This window comes from Morus notabilis, unplaced genomic scaffold (assembly GCF_000414095.1).
Source record: "Morus notabilis unplaced genomic scaffold, ASM41409v2 Scaffold133, whole genome shotgun sequence".
NCBI classification, from domain to species: domain Eukaryota; kingdom Viridiplantae; phylum Streptophyta; class Magnoliopsida; order Rosales; family Moraceae; genus Morus; species Morus notabilis.
This window is the reverse complement of record NW_010363211.1, coordinates 359557-377979: the sequence shown is the minus strand read 5'-3', so window position 1 is coordinate 377979 and position 18423 is coordinate 359557. Positions and strand designations below refer to the sequence as shown.

General features: G+C 30.8%; 1 protein-coding gene across 1 annotated transcript; it reads right to left on the bottom strand.

Moving 5' to 3' along the window:
• Positions 1-2098: 2098 nt before the first annotated feature.
• LOC21399365 (uncharacterized protein At5g41620) lies at positions 2099-6541 on the bottom strand. The gene is made up of 3 exons (XM_010103721.2): positions 5825-6541; positions 4230-4370; positions 2099-3662 (listed from the first exon to the last, which is right to left on the bottom strand). Exons 1-3 carry the CDS (start codon positions 6260-6262, stop codon positions 2343-2345), a joined length of 1899 nt encoding a protein of 632 aa, XP_010102023.1. The 5' UTR covers positions 6263-6541; the 3' UTR covers positions 2099-2342.
• Between the last annotated feature and the right edge of the window lie 11882 nt (positions 6542-18423).

Sequence of the window (18423 nt, the reverse complement as noted above, 5' to 3'; positions counted from 1 at the left end):
TTGAGTATTTCAGTTCATATTTATCCTGATAAAATATCACGCTTAATGGGGGGATCAGAAAATTACAGTACATTTAATAGCTGCTGTTGTTTTATACGGACATGTTTGGTATACCATTTTAGAAGGTTTAAGAGTAGTTTGATCACTTTCTTGCCAATGATGAATAATTATATTGCATTGGTTTTTGTTAAGGTTCTTTGAAGTCCAGAAAATGATTGCTAAATTGCCTAAAAGAATTTCATTATTGGGGGTAAAGAACATTCAAAATATAAACTTAGATTTCTATGGTATTGTACTTTGTATAAAGCTATTCAATGATGATAAGATCCAAGTGAAATTAAGATTCCCATACCATTAGCCTAGTGTGAGGTTGATTCGCTAATTTATCTCTTGTGAGTTTAAACTTCCAGTTAATTTGTTGGGTGCTTAGAGTTCCATCTTAAAATGTTAATGTTAACCTATGAGGAGTAGCTCAAGCTTTGACCTTTTTCCACATTTCTAACATAATAAGGCAAAATATATCATCCTTAAATCCAAGAATCTAGAAGCAAATCTATCCTCCTTTGGGGTTGGGGTATTCTAAAGTAAAGAAATACGGTTAATCATTAGTTGAAGGTGATAGCTAATTGAGTTGGTAAAAACCTTTTAACGTCAAATCTAGAATCAATTCTTACTTTCACTGGGTCAGGGAAGTTTTTGTAGGGGAGAAATATGAAACAAGTTGCTCAACTCGACGGGTTAGATTATCTCATATTAGTGATTCTCTCTATTATGTGAGATAACTCTGTTCAACTAAATCGGGTTGAGTATAGCTGCTCGAAAAATATGCCGGTTTGTTTGATAACTTTGAATATAAAATTTGAACAGAAATTCAAGTTTTTATTGGAGAAAATATTGTAGTAAAATATTTTGAATTCTAGTTCAAATATAAACGGACCAAATATTACCTCGTGTATTACCCACATATTATTTTTTTTCCTTCAAATAATAATAACAATAATAAATGAGGAAGGGTTTATTTGGCAAAATATGAACTTCTAACTTGCAGGGCCAAACTAAAAAAAAAAAAAAAAACCTTCAATTTAGGGGTGTAAACGGAATCCACCAATCCTTCCAATCCGCATTAATCCAATCCAATCCAATCCGCCGGATTAGATTGGATTGAAAAATTTTGGAATGGTAACGGATTGAGATTTTCTCAATCTCATTAACAGATTGGATTACAAATTGAGCATTTCTCAATCCGTATAATTCAATCCACAAATTCGGATTGGATTGGATTAGATTGGGAGTCTAACAGATTGGTAGTGGATTGAGATTTTTTCCATCTACATAAACGGATTGGATTGAGGATTGATCCGTGTATACCCCTACTTCAATTAGACTGGTATTATTGAAATTTTGTCTGGGGGCCCTTGGGATATGAAATAGATTGGATCGTGCATGAATTTGAGCAGTGGAGGGCCTGTCTTCTTTGGGGGTCACAGCTCAAAAATGACATTCCTGTCTGTAGCAGTGGTTGAGGATGATATCCTTCTCCTCACAATTTGATTGTCCACTCCTGTTTTTGGTTGGTTTATTTTGGTTCTTTCCTCACTCTGATCATGATCGGGAGAGAGTTGCTTGGTCTTGTTGGTTCTTCTTGTTGTTTTGGAGCTTGTTTTGTTCTCTGTTCTGCTCCTTTTTTTTTTCTTTTTTTTTTCAAGTTATCCAAAACTTTTACAAATTACAATCATGCGTTTCATATATGTTGTGAGCATTATATCCTTTAATCTTCAACCACAAGATTTGAGTTGAAGACAATTTGTCCTTTAGAGTATATTTAAAAATTACGAGTTTGAAGCTAATAAGAATTGAGACACATGAATTAGTTTCTCATATTTTAGGAGTCTTAAGCATTCAGTTTCCTTGCACAGTGATAATTTGTCCACTCTTTCAATATTAGCGAGAGCCGTGGAATACTTGCATATGTATAATGTTATCAGTGTCCTTAGTGTCAAAGACCATTATTGAAGCAAATGGGACTTAAGGCTTTGTATAAATAAACCAGATTTGATATTGCATAAATAATTTTACAAGATTCTATTTACATTTGTGCATTCTGATGTACTTGTCTTAATGCAAACAAGCTTTGAACTATTTGGGAAATAAAAACATGCAACTCAGTGAGAAAAACAAAAGAAGGAAACACCACTTTTGGCTCTAAAGCACTTTATACATACATATATATATATATATATATATATCCTTCCTTTTAGCTTAGAGGCTGCAAATTGTCCCTAGCCTTTGTACCTTTCTTTTTGCATAAACACTGTTGCTATGACTATTCAACAAAATCAGGCTTAGCCCCACTGCCTAGTAGGACTTGCAAAGCCAGGAATTAGTGCTATTTCGGACCCGGATAATATGTGGTCTGCAAGGCCCTTAACAGATATGTATCTCTTGATTTCATCTTCATATTCTTGTGTTTTAGCTTCTGAACCAACAACATCAGGTACTACGGAGTGAAACCCATCTGTATGTCCTTGTGTTTTGTTGCCAAATTCCAAATCAATGTCATTGGCACTTTTGTTCAAGCAGATGCTCCCCCACTGAATCTTCTCAGAAATAGATTTCCTCCCTTTGAATGGTCTATCGACCGAAATCCGTTTCGAATCGTTGTCTCCGTCTTCTATTTCGTCCCCGAAAGCGTAACTCCACTTGTAGCTCCTGTTGTTGTTATCCATGTTTAGCTCAATGGAATGAAGATCACTATCACCTGAGTCATCTCCCTCGTTATCTTCTTCTTCCTCTTCTCTATCTCCAACCTTCCCAGGTTCTTCTTTCTCTGCTTTCTGAGATGAACCAAAGTTGATTTCTTTCAAGTAAGCTTCAAGTTCCTTTATCTTCTCAAACTTGGGAGAGCCTTCGCCGTCTTCTCCTCCGATTTTGGATCTCAAATAGGCCTCAAGCTCAGTTCTGAGCTGCTCAACGGCTGCATTTTTCTCCTCAAACTGGTACTTAGCTTCTGAGAGCTTCATCTGAACTCTCTCCTCTCTCAACACATCAGCCAACTGAAGCATTTGCCTCTCCTTCTCGACCTCTAGGCGAACTTTCTCCGACTCTCTCTTTATCTCTTCAACCTGTGCTCTGTCTTCCCCAATTCCCTTAGCTAACTCATCACAAACTTGCTCCAATATCTCCTTTGCCCTCTTCTCCCTCTCAAGCTCCTTCATTGCCCTCGAAAGAGCTGCCTTCGTGTCCGCCAGTTCCTTTCCGATCTTCTTGTTTAACCGCTCCGTTTGTCGGCTCAGCTTCTTCTCCGCTTTCAGCTCTTCGGCCGCACATGATATGGCACCCCGAATTCGCTCTCGCTCCTTGCTTTTCCAGGCCGCCTTTTCTTCTGCGAAATGCTTCATCAGGCACTCAATATCATTCCTATTAGACCTCTGCTCCCGGTTGAACCGGTCGACCTGGATGAGCGCTCTATCGAGCTCGAAACACAATGCAGAGAATAGGGACTGGCTTAAGGAGCGCTGATCTTCAAGCCCCCAAACATGGTGAAGAAGCTTCAAAAGCTCCTTGGATGTAGCAAGTCCATTGCTGACCTCTTTTAAACGAGTCTTGGCTCCAACATTGCTCTTTTTATGCTGTGTTTTGCCTCGAGAATGATGATCTTCAGCCTGCATTTTGCGGGAGAAATCAAAGCGTTTTATGAACTTGAGCACGAATGACAAACTCTTAAGAACACAAGTCTAATATTATCCTCCTATTTTAAACCAAAAGCTTGCGAACTTTTTAGATTGTTTAGTGGACGTTCTTTCTCATTAACATGAAAAATATTTTGAGATAGCCCTAAAGAAATATGCATTGCACATGTGAAGTATAAGATATATGAATATGTTAAGGTTGTTGTTGAATAGATATTGATAGCTTAAAGAGCAATTCAAGAACGTCTTCTTCTAAGCCATGACTAGAAATCTCAATTATTTCATATATACAACTGAAAATGACAACTCAGAGAAGCACTTATTGTGAGTATATAAAATCTGGAACATAATGTGACAAAATTGATAAAGAATCATCCCTTTTGAGGAATCGTTGCGAACAGGTAGTTTATATCGTTTTTACATTTTTTTTATTATTTTTTTTCTTTTTCTCAAAAAAGAAAAGTGAAAAAAGAACAAATTGAAAATGACCCATGAAGGAGTTAAATTAATAAACAATTTAGCGTTTTTGGTGGTTGGTACCTCCATCAAACTGGCAGTGCTTAGCGAATCCAAGCCTCCCAAATAGTAATAATCAGTCAGCTGAAGTTTTTGGGTGACGGCTGACATTGTCCTGTGGTGGCCTACACCACCACCATGTTGATGATCTCTTCTCTGCATTTTCTGCAAAATTCCAACGCAAAAAAATAAAAAATAAAATAAAAAAATCACTTCTTTTTTATTTGAAAAGTCCACACAAAATTACTAGATAGAGAATTACTTCTTCCTTTCATTGAATTGAAAATTTGAACTGAATTTTTGTAAAAAAAAAAAAAAAAAAAAAAAAAAAACATCTTCCTTTCATTGAATTGAAAATTTGAACTGAATTTTTGTTATAAAAAAAAAAAAAAAAAAAACACTATATTAAAAGGTTGAATTGTTATTTAAATCTATACAAAGAGCGGGCACTGAATATCTAAATAAGTAAATAACCCCTTTGTCCCTTTTTTTTCCATTTAGGTCCCTTTAATTGAACATGGGGGTGGGGGGACATTGAGGTCCCTTTAAAAATTTAATAGTTATGATCCTTACCTTGTCCCCTTTTTGACATAATTTCTATTTTAGAGGTAAAATTATTTAGACCTTATTTATTTTATTGATTCGAGTTTTCAGTTTTAAATTTTTATAATTAAAAACTCTTAAAAAATATCACATCTAACTTTTTCTGTTATAATTAAAAACTCTCAAAAAAATATCACGTCTCAACTCAAATTAAAAACTTAAATTTACAAAACGAACGAAACCTTATTTTGATATTAGAAGAACACGGAGACAAAACCAACAATTTTGACAGGAGACAATCTGTCAAAGCCCAAAAAGCCAGTGTGCTAAAAACTAAACACAATGCGGTTAGAAACTAATCCATTCACACGTCCCTATTCAAGAATTAGAAACCTCAAAAAACTCCTCGGCACAAAATTTTATTCACTGATTATGGATGCCACTCAAATCCCATTACTGAACTAGCCACTTATATTTGTGCGAGCTTTGTGCGAACCCGTTTAGTTGGAGGATTCGTTTTCTGATTCGAATCATGATTCATGATTCGTTATAATATTTTCTCTTATAAAAAATACACGTAAATAAAAAATGGTTTTAATCTCATAATTTTAATCCATGAACCAAACGGTTATAATTATATTTTAAAAAAAAACACTAACAAAAAATATTCTATGAAAAATTATTAAATTTGATTATATTCTTTTAGATAACTGTTTCCTGAATTATTCAAAAAAAAAAAAAAACTAACTTTACCTATTTGGAAATAATCAAGACCTATTTCAAATTATCTTTTCATCGTGCTTTTAAAGAATTAACCACTTAAAATTTAATACATAAAAATAATTTTAACACACTTTCTCGATTTATGCATTAAATTAGCCGTGAAATGTATTACATTCGTCACAGATTTCGCTCCCCAAGTTGACCGACGTGACAGCAGAAGGTGCAAACTTTCATAATTTCCTAATTAGAAATTAATCCTAAAATAGAAATTAATCCTGAAATCAACATATATATATATATATAAACAAATAAACAAATAAAGAAGAAGAAGAAGGAGGAAAAAAAAAACTAACATATGGAAGAGGAGGAGTATATGATGGATCTGACAAATGCGGAGGCAGCGAAGCCGATTGCGAGGGCAGTTTGGGAAGAATAGTTTCTTTGCTCTTCAATGGCGGCTTATTCATAATTACCTGATTATTATTACCAATATTGTTGTTATCTTTCTTCTTACAAGGCACTTGGTTGATCTCCCAGAGAGTCGCCGCCAGCTTCCTCGCCGACACCGACACCGACGAGGCCTCCTTCGGAATCTCCGGCGCCGGCGTGTTCGTCTCCCACATCGGCGCCGGCGTGCTCGAACCGCCTCTTTTCCCCATCAGAATCGCCCTCTTGAACCGGTATTTCTTCACCAGCGACGACGACGTCGACGACGACGAGCAGTTTATTCTCTTCCTGGTCTTGCACTTCTTCGTCTTCTCCTCCGGAGAAGAAGAAGGAGAAGAAGACATTGTTGGCGAGAATGAAGTATAAAAAGAAAAGGGAAAATCTCGGAGAATATTGAATCTTCAACGAGATTTCGGGGTTTATGTATGGAAGGTGTTTGAGAAAAGGTTTCAGAGAAGTACAATGGCTATGATGATGATTGTTATCGCCATCTTTTTCTTTTTGGGTAAGTTTGAAAAAAAAAAAAAAACGTAAAATAAAATAAAAATAAAATGTTAGTTCTTGAATTTAGCACAAAGAGAAAAGTGTGTGTGTGTGTGTGTGTGAGAGAGAGAGAGAGAGAGAGAGAGAGAGAGAGAGAGAGAGAGAGAGAGAGAGAGAGAGAGAGAGAGAGAGAGAGAGAGAGAGAGAGAGAGAGAGAGAGAGAGAGAGAGAGAGAGAGAGAGAGAGAGAGAGAGAGAGAGAGAGAGAGAGAGAGAGAGAGAGAAAATCAAAGATTCTTGGTTACAGTCTTAAAGAAGATCAAGGAAGAACCTTGGAATTTAGAAAGTAGCAAACTGTCAAAAATGGAAAGTTGGAAGAAGGAAAAAGCTTTTTTGTGTTTAGCCTTTGGCTTTGGCTTTGGCTTTGGCCTTGGCTTTTTGTTTTGGAAGTCTTAAGAGGGAAAATAAAAGATGAGAGTACTGAGTAGTAATTATTGGGAGAGGCCAGGTTTTGATTAGTATCTAAAATAGTAACCAAGCATTTACGGTGGAGGAGACTATTTTCCTCGGCGAAAAAAATTGTATTTTAACCGTTGAATGAGCCTGTTTAGTTCATAGATTAGAATCATGAGATTAGAATTATTTTTAATTTATGTGTCTTTTTGTGAGAGAAAATATTGTAGCGAACCATGAACCATGATTCGAATCAGGGAACGAATCCTCCAACCAAACGGGATCGTATTATTAAATGTATGAACAGTTTTATATAGTGCATTGTGATCTTTTAATCTAGAAATGTACATATTTTATTGATAAAAAAACTAATACGATAATTAAAAATAAAAAAACTAATACGATAATTAAAAATAAAAAACTAATATAATAATTAAAAACAACGGTTTTTATGTGTTGAGTAAAAATACATGTCCTATTATAAAAATTTCTAAATAATAGTAATAGTGAATTTTCCTTCATGTATTCATTGGCAGTGCATTATTTTGAAGAACAAAGCTAAAGAACATCAGTCAACATCAAAATATCACACGATACCAGAAGATAAGTTAGTTCGTTGATTTGAGTTGAGATGTGACTTTATGTGAGAATTTTTTACTATAATAAAAAAGTTAAATGTGATTGTTTCTGAAAACTTTTTACTATAACAAAATTTGAATTCTAAACTCAAATCGGTGAAATGAACGAAGTCTTAAATTTGATCAAAATCACTTTTGAACAAAAAAAAAAATCAAAAGCTCAAAGAATAGTGTTGTTATAGATTTGATAATTTAAAACATAATTTTACTAATAAGGAAATTCTCCCTAATAATAATGGTGAAAATAAATGGTTAAAAAACATGAGAAAATTATGTGGCAGCCACGTCAGCCGCGAGCGATCAATCAGGGACGAGCATGTGTCGATTAGAATGGGGCAGAATCTTGACTAGGTTCTGCGTATTTATTTTTGTCTCCTTTTCCTTTTTTTTCCTCTCTAATCTCAGCTGGAATGTTCTTATTCTAAGCTTTGCTACTTGACCAAATCCTAAAATATTCTCGTTTCTCGATAATGTAGAGATTTGAACGCCTGCCCATTAACTGTCATGTTACTAAGCTTTAACACCCTATTAAATTATTGTGATGTAATCTTTACTTATAATGATTAATATCATATTGGTAAATAACATCTCTAAATAATATTATTGTACTTGCCTATATGTTTTGTTTCCGTGTTTAGCTTTTTTTCACATTTATTAATCGTATTATGTTCGTGTCTAAATTAATCATATTGTGTCATAAACTTCATTCATTAATCATATTGTATTCGTGTTTAAATTAATTTGTGAACTGTAAATTTTTTTTATAATGTGCCATTATTCGTCATTATTGAATCAACAATAACGGTGTATACAGATCCCTAAATCAACAATACACTTTACATCAGTCAGGTTTACAAAAGTAAAAAACTAACTACTACTCACAAGTTGAGCCAACTTTCTAAAAGTAAGATAAGATATGCCTAAAAATCTATATTGACCAAGATTTAAACGTCTTTTTTGTTTTTTTTAATTAGAAGCCATTATCGGAATAATTGTATGGACAGTGAGAAAAAGTACTACCAAACCCGATTAAGTTCTACGTTGCCAAAATTTGGAGGTGCTTCATAATAGAGAATTAAATATGAAAGATAAACTAGTGAGCTTTAGCACCATGTATGATGTGTGTGTGTGTGTGTGTATATATATATATATATATATATATCTCTCGTTATGTGATGAGCATTTAGTGTTATTATAAGTAGTAGAGGAACATTGTTGTTAGCTTGTTATGGTTGTTTATAAATCTGCTAAAGATGTTGCTTTTAGTAAATGCTCCTAATGATATTTAACTAATGAAAAGAAAAATAAAGTTTAGCAAAAATAAAAATAATAATAATAATAATAACAAAACCATGCCTTTTTTGTTTGCTAGTTCATTATGTGCCATATATATTATGTGTACTAATAGAATTTATGCAATTTCGATTTAAGGACTTTATTTAGCAAAATTAATGTGGTATGAATGAAATTTGATATGTATTAACATGTCACGTGGAGAACTTGCGCCGCGAGTGCCCCGGTCAAACTTATTTATCTTCGGGAATGGGGATTTGTGTACTTTATTTTTAACCATTGATGAGTGCTTTAATTCTATTCAAATGTAAGCCTAGTTGGCTAGAATCTCCCTCATTTCAACGATTTGTAGGGAGGGAAAATGAAATGGAGGGAGCCCAAGTTAGGGGATAATAGGTAAACATCCAATCGATGCCAATACTACACTCTATTCACAAACATGCAATCAATCAATCAATCACCACTCAAAGAAACTATGAGGGAAGGAAAAAAAAAGGCTATGAGAATTCTTTGGTAATTAGGTTGTAGGTTTTAAAAAAATTATTTTTTAATTATGTTGAAAGAAGAAGCAGTTGTTATAAAATATAGTTGAGTATTTGGTAAACTATAGTCTCGTTCATTTCACCGATTTGAATTTTCAGTTTTAGGTTTCTACAATAAAAAGTTATCAGAAAATGTCACATCTAACTTCTTCTACTACAGTAAAAAGCTCTCAGAAAATGTCACATCTCAGCTCGAATTAAAAACTCGAATCCGCGAAGTGAACGAAGTCTATAATTATAGTAGCTGTATTGATTTCAAAATCAGTGTAATAACGTTTGATAAATTATAAGATTGAATTATTGTGAATAGTTAAAAATTACGACTATATTATATTATACTATAATATAATATATATAATTACAAATATTATTGTAATATTATTAATATAATAAGTTTAATTATATCAATACAATATAATATATAATATGTTATAAAATAATAATTACAATATCATATTATAATTATAATATCATATTATTAAAATAATTATAATATTATTATAATATCATATCATATGATAAAATAATAATATTAGAGTTATTATTATAATTATGATATTATTTGTTACAATATTACTATCATATTATATTATATTATATTACATTACGAGTTTAAATTTTAGATCGGGAAGATTGTAAATTTTAAATTTTATTAGGAGTATTATAGGTATTATAAAATTTTCATTAATTGTACTATGCTAATTCATGTACAATCTAAAAGCTAAAGTTGTCTTTAGGTTGCTTCTGATTTTTGGTGTAGATTCTTAAAAAATTATTCAAAAAGCACTTTTAAGCAGATTTATTAAATACTAAAATCAGCTTCTGCTACAAACAAAAGCTGATTTTGAGAGGGAAAAGCAATATCAAACTAAGCCAAAGTACCCAAGCTATGGTATGTTTCAAAAATATAGGATTAATTACATAAATATAGCTTTGACTTTCATAGTTTTATTTTTTATTTTTTTAATGCGCGTGGGATGAAACAAAAACATATTTATCAAATATAAAGGATTCTTTCGTAGTTTTAGAAAAAAAAAAAGGAATTAATTGAGAAAGAATTAAAACAAAAAATATAATTATGTGATTACTCTTTTTTTTAAGGTGATTCTAAACTAAACTTGCTATTTTTTATATATTTTTAATTTTAATATGCTTTTAATCAAATCCAATTATTCATAATTTTATTTTCATTTTCATATCCTACATTTTAATGTATTTAAAAAATCATACCACATTTAACCTTGATATCTTAAATTCATGTTAAACTTTTATCTATTTTTGGGTAAAAAAACGATTTTAACTATAAGAAGGTCCTAAATTTTCCTACATTTTAAAACATTTTAGTTATTTTGTTACGTAGTTTTAGGTTTTTATATGATCCAAATTGATTGCTTACCAAGAAAAAATACGATTTCAACATAAATTCAAATTTTAAAGGTATCATATGATACAATTTAAAATATAAAGTATAATTCTAACTCCCTTATAAGGACCTTCTCTGATATGTCAGTTAATTAGTAGGATTAATTTCAAATTGTATGATCTTGTTAAAATCACACCAAATTAAAAAAATATACGGAACATATAATTTTTTATATAAATTTAACGATTAAAAAGTAAAAAACTACATATATTTTATTTTTTTAATCTTATGAGAGAAGCTCCTTTTTTCTTCTTTTGCTTGAAGAGAAACTCTAGCCTCCTTCATTTTACTGATTTGAGTTTTTAATTTTAAGTTTTTACAGTTAAAAACTCTCAGAAAATGTCACATCTAACTTTTCCTATTACAGTTAAAATCTCTTAAAAAATATCACATCTCAACTTAAATTAAAAACTTAAATCTACGAAGTGAACGATATTTCTATTTTTTATAACATCAAAAATACTTTGTAGGGTATAAAAACGAAAAAAAAAATATCGAGAAAGAGAAACACGTACTAAATCATATGTAAAAGAAATTTTATATATTAAAAACAAAACAAAAAAACAAAAAAGAGAGGAAGGCCACGAGGTCGGGACCCTCTAACGGCTGAAATGCTGTGTGATTGGCTTGGAAGTTCATCGCTGTATTGTGGTGTGGAGAAAATAATGACAAATCTCTCGGAAGGAAACACAAACACTCACGTACTGCTGCCCTTGAGGACCCCACCACCTGCACACATCCACCCACCTTTCACCCTCCTCCGGTTCCACCCCTTTTGGCTTTTTCCTATTGAAATTTTTTTGAAAATTTTAATAATACAAAAAAATAAAAAAAATAAAAAATGAAAAAACCTAGCTCTTTTGTCAACGGTTAGTTTTTTTTTCCAGTGATGCACTGTCATGTCAGTACAGAAATGTAGAAAAAAGGTTAATCCACGTACCTTCAATCTCGTGTTGATACGGTGTACGTTTAGTTAGTAGATTCGTATTATAATTTTGATTATAATTTATAATTTATTATAGTATTTTTTTCATAAAAAATACAAATAAATTGAGAATAATTTTGAATTGTAATTTTGAATTCATAAACTAAACGTCTTTTTAAAATATCTATGAGGTTTCATTCTGTTTCGTTTTCAATCTTTCATATTAAATACTTAACAGAATGTGTAAATTGAATACTAAAATTAAAAACATCTACGCTTTAGGGATGATTTATAGAAATTAACTATTGTTTTTTATTATTCTAGTTTCTAAACTTTAGATATTTTCAGTTGTAATTCTTAATTTCACAAATTTCATCAAATATTTAACATTTAGTTAACTAAAAACCCGAAACTTAAACAGAATGAAATCTAAACGTTTAAAAATTAAGGACTAAAATGAAATTGATGGTGAAGACTACTTGTTGGATTAATTTTAGAAAAAATCTAAATTTCTACAATAGAAATATTTTTTTTTAAAAAATAGTTATTTTCATCAGTTTCATTATTACAGATATCAAAATGTTCAAACCTTTCTTTTTAATATGGTTTATTCATAGTCAATAAAAGTTTAGGCCCCGTTCATTTCACCGATTGGAGTTTAAAATTTAAGTTTTGCTACAGTAAAAGGCTCTCATAAACAGTCACATCTAACTTTTTTGTTACAGTAAATGACTCTCATATAAAATTACATCTCAACTTGAATTAAAAACTCGAATAAGTGAACTAAGGGTCCGTTCACTTCGCTGATTCGAGTTTGTAATTCGAGTTGATATGTGATTTTGTGTGTGAGCTTTTTACTGTAGTAAAAAAGTTAGATGTGATTGTTTCTGAGAGCTTTTTACTGTAACAAAACTCGAATTTTAAACTCGAATCGGCGAAATGAACGGGCCCTAAATAGGCACTTGGACTTTATTCTTTGAATATTACGTTATTAATTACATGATGATTGTGGTAATCATATACACAGGTATATAAAAAGATTAATTTATTGTCAAATCACGCAGTCATATCTAATATATAGATATGCACTCACTGTAATGATAAAGAAAGGAAAAAAAATTGACAATTATATTAGTTTTTGCCCATTCCTTTTGTTGGTCTGGCCTATGGATACAAGTATAATATAGTGCATATATAGACGACAATCACATGAATATCATAATACCTATTATTAGCTTTTGTTCCAATTGTTAATAAATAGTCCACGTCCAATTATATAAGATCATGTAAAACCAATGATTAAAGTTATAAACCGCCATAACTACTGGCCATCATTATTGTTAACTTTTTGTTTAATTATTCAGAGAATTATGTGGTTGGATGTGAAAAAAAAAAAAAAATACTACATGATACATTACGCCCCATCTAATGGCGGAAGTACATATATTGTAAAGTGAGAGAATGTCAGATTGTGAAACCGTTCATTTCACCACCGATTCGATTTTAGAATTCAAATTTTGCTACAGTAAAAAACTCTTAGAAACAGTCACATTTAATTTTTTTTACTATAATAAAAAACTCACATATCAACCAGAATTAAAAATTCAAATTAGCGAACTAAACGGGCCATGAATTTATATTCCTATAATATTCCTAAAAACACAATAATATTGCCTACACTTAATAAACAAATATATACTTATGCTCTCACTCAATAATTAAAATATATAATTACACATTTCTGTTCAATAAAAAATTACTTCTAATTTCCCTTTATAGGCCTCCTATTGTAAAAATTCCGAAGCTTCGTTACTAGTAAGATCACATTATAATGTGGCAATCTAAAAAATTAGAGACTATATAATTTTGTATGATCACCTTTTTTTTTCTTATTAGAGACTAATAATTTTAATTTTGCGTGTACCAATTTCAAATAATTAGTTAACTACAAACCAAAGAAATACTGTAATCTCAAAAATCCGAGAATATATCATGTATTTTTTATTCTTTAAGTTTTAACACAATCTATAATGTTTATTCATGTAAATACTAGAGCTGGTTTAAAACAATAAGGGCGCGTTTAGAACTCATTCTAAAATAATTTTATTTTTTGTATAAAAATGAAAATGAAAACGTTGTCAATCTCAGACAGAAATCATTTTTAAAAATGCGTTTGGTAATTTTATCAAGAGATTATTTTCAGTATAAAAAACTCATTAATATCTCTCTTTTTCTCTGCTCGAGAGAGGAGAAAACGAAAACAAAAAATGAAAAACGACTAAAAGTCATTTTTCATTTCTCTCTCGTTTTACACTAAACAAAAAAATCATTTTCATTTCCTTTTTAATCTTTATTGCGCTAAATGCTGTTTTAAAAATATTTTTATTTTTTCTTTCTCAAAATACGTAAAAAATAAAACCGGAATCAATTCCAAACACAGCCTAAGTTTTGAAGAATAAGTACCTCAGTTTTCAATGAAAAGTAGGTGGAAAATAATGTAGAAATTCAACATTTAAGCTTATGTATATTTTTAATTTAATAACAAGTACATATCACATTATTATTATTATTATTATTATTTTGAAGGGAATTAATATAACATTATTAGATGACAACCAATAACGAACAACAAAACGAGCGAAGGTAACAACAGCCGTAGATTAACCCTGCTCAACTGCTCTACTATTTGTCAACATCAGCCAACCCCAACCGCATGATCCTATATGTGACATTTGAATCATGCGGTTCACGTACAATTTCACAATTTAATAATCCATTTTTATTTGGTTGGGGTCCTGGGGACCACAATTCCAACGGCACTGAGATTTTTAACCCCTTCACAGCCTTGAATGCGATTATTCACAGTAAAAGCAAACAGCGCAGAGCGAATTAAATGTGGCAGGATTGGCTTAAATGAGGCAAAGACTTTTAAAATGCAGGAATTAAAATTTTTATCTCTTATTTTTTTTGGTTAATATGTCATATTTAATAAAATAATTATATTAATTAAAAGAATTTTAATTAATTAAAATAAAAAATAAAAATTTAAACTCACATTTTTTAAAATTAGTTCAACAATTTTCTCAAAAAATATATATTTGATATTTTAGCTCAACCCATTAACATCTTGTAAGTTGTGAGGGCATCAAAAGAAATAAAAAGATTTTTTTTTAAAAATCCAAGCAAACAGAAAAATCGTTCATTTTCGTTAGATAATTAAATTCGTAATTTTTATTTGAGAGAAAGAGATAAATATGTTAAGACTTGAGATGAATTAAAATTAATAGATCAATAGTTTACATAAGTTAATAAATAGGTCTAATTACTGTTTTTGTTCATAATTTGTCTGGTTATGAACCATAACTTGACAAGTTATTATCCATAATTCACGATTTTTGTCCATAACTTGTCTGACTATGAACCATAACTTGATAAATTTGTCCATAACTTATCTAGTTATAAACCATAACTTGCCAAGTTATGGTCTATTAATTTCTATAATTAAAAATTGACTTATATACTTTATTATGCTTTTCATATTGACTTATTTTCTACTATTTCCGTTTTTATTTTTATTTTTTTGGTTTGTGTAAAATTTCTTTCAACACCAAATATGAATCCTAGACCTCAAAATCCAGATCAAACAAACTCTTGGTCGAAAGCTTTTTACCGTTGAACACCAATAACTATGCAAAAGAAACATGACCAAGGCACTTGAACTTCGATGGTTAAATAAACAAAAATACGTAGATAATTTGACTAAATTTCAGTATACCCTAGAAATGCGTATATACTTCTCAAGGGAGGATGTATTTTATACGTCATTGGAGATTAGCTAACTGATCATGGTGGTCGTGACTATTAGCACTAATAAAGAGCTTAATATCTTCTTTAACGTCAATTGAATGAGCCATCCTCAATTATTTGTGATTAGGTTTTTTCAAAATATATATTTTTGGATAATTCCTTCTTTGATACAATTGAGATCAACTCCTGTATCAAACAAAACAATTGCATTAATTTGAAATTCTTTATTTATTTTCAAATCTATTTGAACATACCATTTCTTGTAAATTACTTTTGTCATAGTACCTACAGAACTATTATGTCTAGTCCTGCCAATTTGTTTTACATTCAAACTGGTTGAATTTTAGGGTAAATAGCTCATGTTTTCGACGGTTTATGCATTTTTTTTAAATCGCTGAACTTACTTTTAGAATACATTAGTCTATATTTTTATCGTTCACTCTTGATTAATACCATTTTGACTAATATAGGTTTTTTGCTTTTGCTGGTCACAAAAAGATCTGATGGTGCACTTTATGTTTCCTAGTCGTTTCGGCTATAGCAGTAATCTCGGGGACCACCAAGTATGTGAAAATTTTGACTAATATAGTTATTTGATTAAAAAAGATGTTAATCAAGAATAAAGAGGTAGAAATTCAAACTCAGAGCCTTTAAAAAGTATTTGTCTCTTTATTTGTCTCAAGAATAAAGAGGTAGAAAAAAGAGGTAGAAATTCAAACTCAGAGCCTTTAAAAAGTATTTGTCTCTTTTACCCTTTTTTTGGTAATTTGTGAAATCTCGAATCCATAACTTCTCAATTTTTAGGCGGTTTTGGTAGGCCTATTAGGCAGTTTGATTTTCATACCAATTTATTTACTATATAAATAACTTTGTAGGATAGTTAAATAGCTTTACCTAGAAAAACCCTTAAAACAATAGTTTTACCTTAAAAAAGAAGCACGTAAAAGACTTAGGACTCGTTCATTTTACCGATTTGAATTTTCAGTTTTAGGTTTCTACAGTAAAAAATTCTTATAAAATATCACATCTAACTTTTTTTACTACAGTGAAAAATTCTCAAAAAATGTCACATCTCAACTCGAATTGAAAACTCAAATTCGCGAAGTGAACGAGGCCTTAAAGTAAATGGGGAGAAATAACAAATAGCTGTGTCCATCAATAATGCATTATTTTATGGATGAATCGGGACGACAAATCTCAAGTCTCTATTTTAATAGTTTATTTCTTACTTTGTCTTGTACCGTAAGAATTCTTAGGTCTTGTCATTTTTTTTATTAGTTTTAATGATTCTTTTTAAACATGGACGTTCTGACGATGCACATGGAAGGTTTCTTGCATTGAGTTCTAATAAGATGCTTTTATAGTTTTGATTCTTTGAATCAGTAGAATTTGAAGGCCATAATGATAATCCATACATATAAAACAATCACCAAAAACAAGATAAAAAAAGCGTAGAAATCTAATTTTTAAGTATAGATATTGTTTATGCGTAGTTTTAACTCCGATTTGTATCTCGTTGCCTCCATTATTCGTCTCCTAAAAAAAACGTAAAAATCTAATTTTCAAGTATAGATATTGTTTGTGTATAGTTCTAATCCCAATTTTTACCTCGTTGCTTCCACTATTCATCTCATTGTTTCTCTTTTGATATGTTGATTGTTACTCGTAATGAGCTTTTCACTCCTCCTAATCTACTATCATGCTTCTCAAATATCTTATACTTTACGGGTACATGATCGATGTACTCTGAAATAGAATAATGAGACAAACACTGAAGAAAACTAATTATAACTTGGGACGAATTTATACATGAGATAAATTATTACATTTGATTTTCTACCTCAAATCTTCTTGAAAATTATATGTTTATTTATTTTTCTTTCATCTCTTGACTTTTAGTTCCCTTGCTTCAAAATTTTTTTTTTTGCACGAATTTAATGGGTGTCAGCAGTACTGAGCATTAACTAATAAAAAGTAATTTTACAATGAGCGTCGCATTATATTAATTATGGTGTTTAACACATTTTTTTTTAATTTATTTTTGTGTTCTTTGTCTTGTTTTTTTATTTTTTTTTATTTGTGCTTTTTGTTTCTTTTTTTGGGCAAAGAATACTTGCTGTTTCGTCTTCCATGATTAGAGCATTTCTTCAGCTCTTGCAAGTTCAGCATCACAAAACCTTGATTCTAGCACTAACTTAATCCAGCTATATTGTTGCCAACCTCAATTGATTTTGGGATTTGACCAATCAGATATGGTCTAACCAAATCAAATTTTCTCTTAAACATGTATAGCTTGAAGAAAATCAATTTGAACGGATTCTTTTGCCAACTAGAGAAGATATGCAATATTAGTGGGATCCCAATATATTAACTTGAGCACCACGTACTACCGGGGAGAAATATCTCAAATTACGTGTCAAGTCAAGAAAATAATTTAAGGGTCCGTTTAGTTTGCTATTCGAGTTGAGATATGACTTTAGTCCCGTTCATTTCACTGATTCGAGTTTTTTTACAGTAAAAACTCTAAAAAACAGTCACATCTAATTTGTTTGCTACAGTAAAAAGCTCTCATATATCAACTCGAATTAAAAACTCAAATCAGCGAACTAAACAGACCTTTTATGTGAGAGCTTTTTACTGTAGCAAAAAAGTTATATTTGACTGTTTATGAGAGCTTTTTACTATAACAAAACTCAAATCGGTTAAATGAACAGAGCCTAAGATTGTAGTTTAAAGTGTCTAATCCATTTTATTAGTTAGCTAGAGTAGAGTAGTCATTTTAAAGTGAATTTGGAACTATCTCAATTAGAGGAGATGGAAATTTGCTGGGTTTTGGTATATACTTTTCTTTTATTTCCATTTTTCTCCCACACTTTTCTTGTGTTATTAGTTTGGCCGCCCCAACACATTAAAACACACAAGTTACAAATAGTACACCAGGA